This window comes from Xenopus laevis, chromosome 7L (genome assembly GCF_017654675.1).
Source record: "Xenopus laevis strain J_2021 chromosome 7L, Xenopus_laevis_v10.1, whole genome shotgun sequence".
NCBI lineage: Eukaryota > Metazoa > Chordata > Amphibia > Anura > Pipidae > Xenopus > Xenopus laevis.
Window position 1 is genome coordinate 82,674,186 of NC_054383.1, and position 12,270 is coordinate 82,686,455.

The following is a 12,270-nucleotide window of genomic DNA, read 5'->3' on the forward strand; positions in this document are numbered from 1 at the left end:
TTTTATTATTAAACAGAAAAATTTTGAATATTTGGATAAAATGGATTCTATGGAAGACGGCCTTTCCGTAATTCAGAACTTTCTGAATATTGGGGTTTCACATACCAGATCCCATACCTGTATAGAACAGCTTCTAGTGACCCCCAGGTACAAGATATGAGGGGGCAAGCAATTGGCTTTTTATTTTGTATTATTTGTGGCTTTTGCGTTATTTAGCTTTTTATTCAGCAGCTTTCTAGTTTGCATTTTCAGCAATCTGCTTGCTAAGGTCCAAAATATCCTAGCAACCATGCACTGATTTGAACAGGAGACTGGAATATGAATAGGAGAGGGTCTGACTATAAAGAGGAGTAATAAAAAGTAGCGATAACAGTACATTTGTAGTCTAACAGAACGTTTGTTTTTAGATGGGATCAGTGACCCCCATTTGGAAGCTGGAAAGAGTCAAAAGAAGAAGGCAAATGAAAAAAAAAAATATTAAAAAATAAATAATGAAGACCAATTTAAATATTGCTTAGAACTGGCCATTCTATAACATACTAAAAGTTAAATTAAAGGGGAACCATAATAATAACCAGAATAATAAAAGACAACTATTTCTCTAAGTTCCCTCTGGTGTATTTCACAGCGCACTAATAAAAATATGCAGAAAAAAAATCAGACATTGTCAATATCACCCAGCTGCAAGGATCTGTGTGGGTTTATTGCATATTTTTGTTTCAGCTACGTATACAAAAAGTTGTTTATTTTTATATGGTTTACCCATTCCTTTTGAATTAGATCTTGATTACATGTTATTTTTAATTCTGATTTTAGATGACTGAAAACTTCAAATTGAACATTTCAAAATCCTATTTTGAATTTGCTGTTAATAGTTTAATAGTTAATAGTTTTGGATGGTATTTAACATGTGTAAGGTGCAGTAAAGAAACTCAAACAGCCTCTTGCAGGAATGTCAACTGTACCCTCCCATGTAGTGCTTCCTGGACTCAGTACACAGGATTACCACTAATGAAGGTCTGGTGACTGGCAAATACAGACATTATAACCATAGTACGTCTGGGGTGGTACAAAATGCCAGTTGCCATTAATATTGCTGCTGTAAAGAAATGGCTCGATGTGTAGAACCTACAGAATGACAAGTACACACAAAGGTTCCCACATAAATGGAATCGAGAAGCTACAAAGGGTGGGACAGGACAGGAATGTGTCAAAAAGTACTGCATGAAGGTCAGGATTGTTCTAACAAGTACGGCAGAGGAAGGCTTGGGTTCGGGAAACATGGAAGGATTCGATGACAACAGAAAAATTAAATATAGCAAAACGGAGAAGGGAGCAGTATACCCCTTTGGCACCAACATGAGTTCAATAAATAGGGCTTGTGCTGAACTGAGCAGCAATATTATAAACATACCATCATGTTTTGTAAGTAGGAATCCATTATGCAAACCAAATGCTATGTTGAGCACAAACCATTAATTAATTAAGGCAGAGAAGAACTTGTAATAGATGCAGATACCCAAACCAAGGATGAAATTAAAGCCAGCATTAAAGTACTGCGCAAGTTAGACACTTCGGAACAGGATTCACCTTACTTCCAATAACCAAGCAAAGTACTTACCTGAGTGATCTTGAGCCAAAAATCTTGCATGAGCACCTGTGATTACATGCATGCACAACTTTACTATGCCCTGTGCTAGCTGTAGCAGGGCCTGACCACCAGTGCTCATGCTACTTAGGTACGAGCAGTACACACACCATCCACAATAATTTTATGAGGCAAGTGGCGCTCAGTTATGATGTAAGATGAAGCATTCAAAACCCATAAGGAGACAAGTGCAGCAATTTGTTAGTTTATGCACTCCCACTATTGACCGTTTCTCATGGAGTTAGCAGCCATCAACATTCTAGGCAAGCTGGCACCAAGCAAGATTTGAGAAGTTATTGCCAAGGCTGCCATTTGAGTGAATTCCCACAACATATATAGGCACAGTTACACTTCAGGGAGTTTTATGCAAGCTACATATTGTAGTATGTATGCCACAGATTTTAAGGCTTTGATTTTATTGCATTCTGTATTTTTCTTGCCTATAAAATGGTGTACAATATCTTCATTTTGATGTCTCTATAGGCCACACAGCTTTATCAAACTGTTCATATTTAGGACATTTTATCATGGTCTCTTTATAAGATACTATAAAGTGCAAGTGGCCTATATACAGCAATTTAAGTGGTGTCCTCTTTTCTCTTTACCTTCGATGCTGCCTGCAGAAATCAGAAAGCCATCATCACTGGATATCTCAAACAAAAGTCCGGTCTTGGGTTTTGCCTCTTTAGGGGAGCCTTGACGGTTTCTCTCTTGCTGCAGTAGTCTCATTAGAGGTGAGCTGAACCCTGTGTCTTCTTCTCGTTGCTTGGAATCTGCAGAAGGAGAAGAAAACTTTTGTATGTCCTGAATGTACAGTTTACTCTATGAAACTACTGTTTCATACAGATTGCTTTTCCATTTGTTTCCTGAATGTTCTAAAATATATTTCACTAACATCAGAAATTCCAGAAGTAGTGGTTTAACTGCTTTTGAGGCTATTTTTAACTAAGCAGCAATATTATAAACATACCATCATGTTTTGGGTCTCGATGACACGGATCCTTTACAAGGGGCTCCGGGTCTGAAATTACTGGTAATGGTCTGCAAATGGAAAGAAAATAAAAAAAAATCGAGGATGACAGCAAGAACTTTATGGTAACATCTGTGAATTAAGATAACCCAAACATCACAAATTCCAATTGTAGCAGAAATTCCAGTAGTATATGACACATAAGGGAACAGTTTTTGAGATATGAATATTCATTGCCAGATGGCCGCTGTACCTTTACTTGGTATTACACCTTCCCACAGTAAATCATTTCTTGCCTTATTTTCTGTGGAGCATTAGGTTGCTCATTAAAAGGAATCTGTCGTCATTTTAAAAATTTTTTTTTTTTTTGCATTTTTATAAAAAACACACATCCATAAACACTGTCTAGCAAATAAAATGTTAATCCACAAATCCATGCATAAATTATTTTAGTTTGTATTTTGTCATGGGGGCTTCCATTTCTGCTCATTACACATTCATCCTGTGCTGCTCTAACAGCAGGCACAGCATTACCTGTGTGCTTGGAGGCAGCCACTCTGTAATGAAAAGCCAAGTCGCACTACGACATGAGAATCTAGCTGTACACTCCCCCTCCCCTCTCTGCTGTGTGATGTTTGGAGGAGAGAGGTCACATGGTTTGCAGGGAAGCAATTACTTTCACTTTCCTACGTTCTGCGCTACAGCTGCACTAGCAGCCCCTCCTCCCACAGACACTATCAAAGCTCCTGCCGTTCTGTAAGTTTGTTCTCTGCTTTCCTTTGGAGGGGGGAGCTTTCTCTCCTTGCTGCCTTCCTAGTTAGTTTTACTGGTTACTAGATGAGGTAAAGGAGCTGTGAGTTCCCTCTGCTATCCACCACACACAGACCTTGCTCCTTTCCTGCCTGCAATACTTCTTTTTACATTAACTACTTACTGCCTCCTTTCTCCTGAGCTATTTTAACCCTTCCTAGACTTCCTCTTAAATTTTCCTGGTTTTCAAGTATGTCCTCCTTATTTTATCCTTTTTTTCTATTCCCTGTCATCAGTCCTGGGAGTGTACTCCTGTGTTTCTGCCATTCATTTTTGTGTAAACAAATATAAATAAACTATCTATATAAAATATTTTTTCCAGTGTCCAAAATGAATTGTGTGTATATATATATATATTTATTTTTTTAAACGTAAGAGGGGGCAGTGATCACAGGACTCTTATTTCAGTCCTTCTGAAGTGGTGTCAGTGGGAGCTTATCTTGATTCCTGCCTATTGTTCAATTGACAGGCTCAGCAGACAAGGCTCTATTTACATTACAGCAGCTTGTAGGAGGGAGGGGTAATGACATCACTCCAACTTGCAGTGCAGCAGTAAAGTGTGACTGAAGTTTATCAGAGCACAAGTCACATGACCTGAGGGCAGCTGGGAAATGTCAAAATGTCTAGCCCCATAGCAAATTTTAAAATTAGATATAAAAAAATCCATTTCTTGTTTTGAAAAACGGATTTCAATGCCAGATTCTGCTGAAGTAGCACTATTAACTGATACATTTTGTAAAAAAAAAAATTTTCCCGTGACAGTATCCCTTTAAGTCAATTACTTCATATGGAATAAAATACATTAAGTTTGCCCAGGTAAGTAAATTCTTTCTGGACATTGTTTTTTTATTTTTTTTTAATTCAAGTTTATTTTTTTTTAATTCAAGTTTATTAAAAAATTTATAATAAACATACAAAGGTAGAACTTACATTTCAATAAAAGAGGGGGATGGACATTGGTTTTTATAGGAAACTAGACATTAAACTAACTTTGCACTTTTTATTACATAACCCCTTTAAATTATAATATCAAATGAGCAGGGTACTCTTTACCTATATCTCTATCGGTCAGTCAATATTTGTATGTAATCTGTATGTTTAAGATATAGACCCTAATAGTCTATGCCTATATAAATCCTAGTGTTTCCTAATGAAAGTGTTTCCCCCTCACTGTAAACTCACTACTTACTAACCTGTACCGCTCTTTGTTATGAAGAAAAACTGGAGGACAAATATAAACAGTGCCCCAGCAGAATAATCCCCAAGTGTGACATAAGTCATGAATCTGCTCTCCATAAAGCCATGACATTAATCAATACAAATTAGTAAACTGTAAACTGGGGGATGGCAGGGAGGTATCTTCATTAGGAAACATGAGTAATATTAGGATCTATATAGGCATAGTGACATGTTCTGTTAATACTGGATCTATCCCTTTAAGAAAATAAGTGAGAATATGACAATGACCATCAGCCTGTGGAAGTTCTTCAAAAACAAAAGTCAGGTGTGGGTAATATATCCCAAACTTTGATAATAATGTTGTTGCAGGTATAAATGCTTTTTGATCACAAAGTACATAAGCCTGAATTTTTCCAGGTGCATAATTAAGTTATTATTAAAAATATGGCACATTCCTGATATGTGGGAAGATGTTACAACCGATCTTTACAGTTTCTTAATCTCCACCACGGACAAACTGGTCCAGTTCAAAATTATCCATAGAACATATATTACCCTGCTACCGCTTAAAGCCATGGGTAGGAACCGTACCGCAAGCTGTCTTAAAATGTGAATACCCCGACACAAACTTCTATCACATGATATGGGCGTGTCTGATAATCTATAAGTACTAGACCAATTTGGTCAAATACGTAACAAATCAGGTACTTTTACCAGGAGCCCTAACACCTGAGATCTGCCTAATGGGATTTGTGGGGTGTTAGCAGTCCACTATTCTTAGACTCCAGGCCAACCCTCAAAACTTTTTTCCTCCTCACTTTAATTACCTACTTTATTCACCTCTTGTCTATACACACCAAAATATATCAGAAATATAGTGATGATATAGTGCTTTACACTGTTAATCATATTTGAATCTTTATGCAACTGAATTTTCACATAATAAAGATAATGTATTGGTACATTAGACCATGATAACAATTCAGTAAAATATTATTTTAAATGCAAATTATCTTCACTTCCAGGTACTTCAAGACATATGTGGAAAAAAACAGCATACATCATGATGGCACGACCATGAAAAATGTATATGACTCTGACAGCAAAATCACTCACCCAGAAGGCAGTGTGGGCTCAGTAGTGTTTCTGGTGGATGGTACCATTAGTTCAGCAGTATCCACTTTTTCCACGTGGGTGCTGAGAATAATACAATTTAATATTTAGTGTCTCCACAGTGAACTAGCTTATTTTAAAGCATGTATGCTTGAGCGCTTCTTCACATGGTTTCCACATGGTGCACTCCAACATGCGCAACACATGCCATTGGCTTTTATGGCTACATGAGAGACTACAAATGATCAAATAAAAGAAAGACTGAAAAACACAATTAAATGCTGGTCTACCTTTAAGGTAATTTTGAATATAGGGTCACAAAATGAAGAGCTTATGTGTGTAGTGTACATAATATGAACCCCCACCACTAGGTAAAATATCTACAAATTAGTTAATTAAAAGTTTAAATAACATTTATCTTGAGCTGTATCATAACTATTTAAACCCCTAGATTTTTCAACACTGATTTCAGTGTATCCTTTTATAGCAATACATACAGAGGGAAGAATATGCAAGTTTTTCCCTGGATTAAGGGATCTTTACATGCCTTGAGGCTACTAAAAATATTTACCCATTTAAAAAACACAATAGGTGGGGTTTTGGCATCAGCATGGCTATATGTATAATATACAGTATATTGGATAACTTTGTTAATATCAACTACAATATACTGTACCACATTATTACGGAGGAAATCAGCAAATAGTTGAGTAATACTGAATTTCCATATTTCGTAACTGGATATGAGTTTCTAGATAACAAACCTACATTATTTTACGATGCACTTAAAAAAACACAAAGCAAATATCTTTTGATGCACTTAACCATCTGGAAAAAAATATGTAAGAATTAAGTATTGCTTAAGGCTCTGATCTAGAAGACAGACAAATGTTTTAAAAAGTTCCTTAAAAACAAAACGTACCCTATGTGATCTGTTGCCGCTGGCTTTTCATCCCTTTCAGATTCTCGAACTGTGGTAGGGTTACGAGTGAGATGCAAAGTCTTCTGTTTTTTTCTGCTTGTCTTGTCAGTTGGAGTAGTTTGCCTCTTGGCTTTGCTCTTTGTTTTCTGCGGTACTGGATTTCTTTGCAGTCCAAGAGCAGAAGTGGGCACTGTTAATTTTGCGTCAGATTCTGTTAATAACTGCAGTGCCGGAGACCTGGAATTCGTTTCACTTGACGGTTCAGGAAGCATTTGCGGTCTGCTATTAAGAAGCCTATTCATGTGATGGGAAAGTGGGTAATGACAATCTGGATCATTAACAGGTTGGGAAAGAGTAATGCCAACAGACTGAGAACTAGGTACCACACATAAACTGGAGGTGGTAGCTATTGTTGCTGATGTAGAACACTGAGAAAACATTCCTGGTCCGGAGGGAAGAGTGACATGATTATCTTGGATACCCAAACTCTGTGGACTTGTTTTAATGAGAAAATTACTTATTGAGTTCAACTCTGACGGATTGAGAATCCCTGGACTAGTTAAAGTGACATGACCTGAAACTGGAGTAGCAGCAGAAGCTGGTTGCATGGATACAACATTTAGAACAGGAGATCCAGTGGCTAGGCCTGTGACCTGTCCAGATAGGTGACCTGTATCCAAACCAATGACACTGGGTGCAGTACCCATAGAACTTGAGGTACCAACACTCTGCGGGAGGAGTGGAGTCTGGTCAAAATACATCACCCCAGATTTAGAGGTTTTAATGATGCTGGGAATATTTCGATGTGGAGCAGTATTTCCTATGGTGCCCAAGTCAATCAATCCTGTGTGACTAGTTAATGCTCCTGTAATCTGAGAAGGAGCAAAGTTTATAAGAGTCATATTGGAAACAACATCTGGGGCATGTCTGGATGCTGGAGATACAGAAGGTGCTAGCTTTTTGGTCTTTCGGGTTTGCAAGCGAGTGATCTGCCTTTTCTTATTCATGCCAGGAGCAGATGTGTTGGAAGTACTTCCAACATCTGATCTCTGTCCTGCTTCTGAAACTAGAAGGGACGGTTCACTGGATGGTTGCACACCGATAAGAAGACCAGATGGCTGGTTGTTGAGGTTAGGCAGGAATGTAGTTTGGGGGCCACCAGAGAAAGGTTGAAGGTGTGCATGGTGAGACATTGGAAGGAGGCCTTTGCTGGCAGAAGGAAAAGACGAAGTAAGGTTAGGATTCAGGGCTGTCGCCAAAGTGAGTCCTCCACCCATTGGACTCAGAACAGGCACCTCTCCCTCTGTTCTGCTGCTGCCTGTTGATACAGTGGGGGCAATTTGTATTTTTTGAGTTACTCCGTTAGGCAATGTTTGCAAGACATAGAGAGGCTGCATATTCTGATTTACTACAACAAGTTTTTCAGCTGGGGATTTAAGGTGCTGAGGTGTACTTTGAATGGTATTGATGCTAGGAATTTGTGATGTCCCTGGGCTTTCTGATGAGCTGGGCATATATTTCTGGTTTTGAATTGACACAGATGGGGAAACTGAAACTTGAAGATTTGGGGTACTACTATTCCGTGCTCTTTCTTGACTTCCTGCATGGTCGACCTGTCCACAAGTTGGACTGGAAATATGCTCTTGATCTATATGCCCTGAGATGAACCTATCTGGGGTTATGTGTCCTTCAGAGGCCCTGTCCACATTTTGACCCAAAAGGGAAGAATCCCCATCACCAGGGGTTCCAGACTTCTCTGTGACTGTCACTCTTTTCTCCATTGTGTCTGAAGATGTAGAAATAGCCAAAAGAGATCTTTCACCAGTAGAGGACAGCTGAGAATCAGTTATGACTTCAAGTCTGCTATGGTTCTGGCTAGGAAGAGCTGGACTTCGAGTAGTTAATACTGAAAGATCAGAAGGCAGCTCTAGTGGTAGCTCAAACTGCTCTTCTTCTGATATTGTGGTTGAAACAGCATCATCAACTGGCTCTGATGTGGGCAGTTGCTGGGAGAAAACTTCAAACAAGCCCATTTCTTTGCCACGGTTACTGTCCAGGCCCAAACCATCCCCTAATGTCAGAAGCTCAGATGAAGATGATTCTGGACTCTCCCCAAGAGCTTGCATGGATGGTGTATTTTTTAACACAAAATCCATGATATCACTGGGTAGTATGTTTCCACAGTCATCACTGTTGTTATTATCAGAGTCAGATTTAAGTAGGTCAGAGTTAAAAGTATCCAACAAATTCTTTTCAGCTCCACTATGGCCCCTACGCGGAGTATCTAAGGACAGCTGTGCTTCAAGGGTATCCTGCTTTACTGGGTGACAGTTTTCTAGTTTTGGCTCAGATGACTTTTGACCCTTGCCTACATGAGATTTTTCTAAATGCCCCTCTGGTGTTTGCAGTTTCTCTGCTCCATTTTGTTTGCCACTTCTTTTGCCTGCTTGATTGGATTTTGTGACATTTACACTTCTATCACTCTCTGCTTCATCATCAACTCCATCAAGCTGTGGAATCTTGTGAAGATCTCTCTGATCATCTGGTCTAAACAGGCTGTGAATACCCAATCTTTCATCTCCAGGAGTTACCACTGTTCTAGAAAAGTTATAGTAATATACATCCTCATCATCAGATGTGCTTATGTCATCTGCACCATCTACCTGCCCTTCAGCTGCCCTCTTCCCTCGTTTTTTTCCAGGTGTGCTACTACAAAAAGGCAGGTCTTCCTCACCATAAGAACGCACTCCATAGAGTGGGGTAAGTCCAAAGAACATGTTTGATCGTGCCCTGGCACTCCTTCTTGGATATCTCCTTTTATAAGAGCCATCCTCCTGAGTTTTGCTTCCATCTTGGTGGACCAGAGTGGATTCCTGAATAGGGTATGCACTGCCAGTTTGGGGTTCAGAGTCTGCATTTAAGTTTGTTTGGCTTATTGGCACATCTCCTGTGCCATCAGAAGCACACTTTTGTTTTTCACTGTCAGTCGATTCTGCAGACTGATTAGCAGAGTTTGAAGTTTGTTTCTCAGTTTCTATATCACATACACCGTCGGTTACGTTTTTTATCTGAACTAGCTTCCCAGGACTAGGCTCCTCTGATTGTGAGCTGCCTGTAGAAGATATACCATTGTCTTTAGGTTTTTTCAGTGTGTGTGTGTCAGATATGATGTGATTGCCATTAGTGTCTGGTTCATTCTGTCTATTATCTGATGCATGCTCATTGTCAGAAAGGGGTTTAAATGAAAGTTTCTCTTTTGAATTGTCTATCAGAGACCTCTTGGATTTAACTATTTTATCTTTGTGGACTGAGATCCCATGATTGCTTGCTTGAATTTGTGAATTTTTTCCCTTTTCCAATGAAGGTGTGTCACTTTGTGTTAGGACTGCCTGATGATTATCTCTTCTTATTACTTTTTGGTGCTGTAGATTAGGTGATGATTTAAAGTTTAGAAGTGCGACAGAATTGTCCTTAAGATGTCCAGCTCTGTTTTTGCTAGTATCTGTTGTCATCTCCTGCACTTGAGAGGGAACTTTGGTGTTTGGATGTTGAGTGGATAGATCAGCAATTCTGGGACTAACTAATTTTACCTTATCTGTTTTGGGGGTTGAGACTTTTGAAAGGGTTTCAAGGTGACCAGCACATCTTGCTTCTGGTGTCTTCTCCAGTTTGCATTCATTGATTTTTTGGCCAATGTTAGGGGAAGAAATACTCTTACTTGATAGCATAGATGTCCCCACACACACAGGGTCTCCATTTCCACTGCTTTCAAGAGTGTTTACAGTGATACCTTGCAGGGCCTGGCCAAATCTAGATGAGTCAGTCTGTGGATGCGGGGTAAAGAGCTTTTTATGTTGCTGGGGAGACAAAGAGGAGGAACTATGCCTTCTTGAACCAATTCTGCGTAGGCCAGAAGATAGAAGCGGATCCCCAACAGTCACAATCTCATGTGTAACTGGAGACGGACTTCCTAAAAATAAATACAAGCAGCTATTTAGTATACAACAGTAACCATTTAGGCTGGTGACACGCTAAGATTCGGGGAGATTTAGTCACCCGGTGAAAAATTACCTTTTCTTCGGGCGACTAATCTCCCCGAAAAGCCTTCTCATCAGCTAGAATCTAAATCGCCGGTGGGACGGCACTCGGATCGATTCATTTTCCGAAGTCGCCGGAACTTTCCTCGTGAAGCAACTTCGAAGAACAAAGCACTCAGAGTGCCTTCCCGCCGGCAATTTACATTCTAGCTGTGAGGAAGGCTTTTCCGGGAGATTAGTCGCCCAAAGAAGAGGCAATTTGTCGCCGGGCGACTAAATCTCCCTGAATCTTAGCGTGTGTCCCTTGCCTTAATTAAAATAATTTATGGCAAACAAAAATAATATGCAAAGATAACATATTTTCCATAAACAACAAATGTTGTGTGAACAAAGAAATATAGAACTATTATCAGGTTTAGGATAGCTGAAACTAAAACAATACTGTCATATAATATGCTTTAAAGGGATTATGTCGCGAGAAACGCATCAGTTAAAGGAACAGTAACACCAAAAAAATAAAAGCATTTTAAGGCAATTAAAATATAATGTACTGTCCTGCATTGGTAAAACGTCTGAGGTTGTTTTAGAAAAACTACTATAGTTATATGAATACGCTGCTGTGTAGCCACGGGGGCAGCCATTCAAGCTGAAATAGGAGAAAAGAAACAGATTACTTAGCAAATAACAGATAAGAATGAGATTCTACAGAGTTATCGGTTATCTGCTAAGTAACTTGTGCCTTGAGTGGCTGCCCCCATGGCTACATAGCAGCTGGTTTATATAAACTATAGTACTGCAGTGTTGAACAAACACACCAGTTTACTGAAAAAAGACAAAAAAATTTAAGACCAGTTACAAATTGTCTTGGATTATTAATGTCTACATCATACTAAAAAGGGGATTTTGTGTTACTCACCGTTAAATCCTTTTCTCTTCAGCAGTCTGTGGGACACAGGGACCATGGGGTTTAGCTTCTACCTTCAGGAGGCAGGACACTAGAACAAAAACTGACTCCGCCCCCTTAAGCTATACCCCCCACTCACCGCAGGGGAGCTCAGTTTTGAATTAACCAAGAAGAAATAGAACTCCATAACTATATACAAACAACCACTTGATGGCGAATAACAGTCTGAGGAATCGCTTCCTGGGCGGGATGCCCTGTGTCCCACAGACTGCTGAAGAGAAAAGGATTTAACGGTGAGTAACACAAAATCCCCTTTTCTCTTGCAGATATCTGTGGGACACAGGGACCATGGGGACATACCAAAGCTGTCCCAACTAATAGGGAGGGAGGAAGCGAGGCCGAAGTCTTTAAACTACCGCGGCCTGTAATACCTTCCTCCCGAAGCGTGCATCCGATGCCGCAAAGACCTCAAATTTATAGAATTTTGTAAATGAATGGATAGAGGACCATGTTGCGGCTCTGCAAACTTGTTCGGCTAAGGCGTGATTCCTGAAGGCCCATGAAGTGCTGACACCTCTCGTTGAATGGGCTCTGATGAGTGTTGGAGGAGTTTTTCCTCTGGCCACGTAGGCGCGTCTAATAGTTTCTCTTATCCATCGGGATATGGACGTTTTAGATGCCGGAAAA

At 39.6% G+C, this 12,270-nt stretch overlaps 1 protein-coding gene across 4 annotated transcripts in view; it reads right to left on the reverse strand.

Moving 5' to 3' along the window:
* The window catches only part of LOC108696457 (histone-lysine N-methyltransferase 2A), a 120,231-nt gene that overhangs the window by 16,043 nt on the left and 91,918 nt on the right, over positions 1-12,270 (reverse strand). For 3 of the 4 annotated variants that reach the window (XM_018225849.2, XM_018225850.2, XM_018225852.2), the window contains 4 exons: positions 6,643-10,612; positions 5,724-5,804; positions 2,619-2,689; positions 2,254-2,421 (listed from right to left, as the gene is read on the reverse strand). In XM_018225849.2, coding sequence (XP_018081338.1) covers positions 2,254-2,421; positions 2,619-2,689; positions 5,724-5,804; positions 6,643-10,612 — 4,290 coding nt within the window. The remainder of the gene's footprint in view (positions 1-2,253; positions 2,422-2,618; positions 2,690-5,723; positions 5,805-6,642; positions 10,613-12,270) is intronic. The other variant, XM_018225851.2, reaches the window with a different exon arrangement.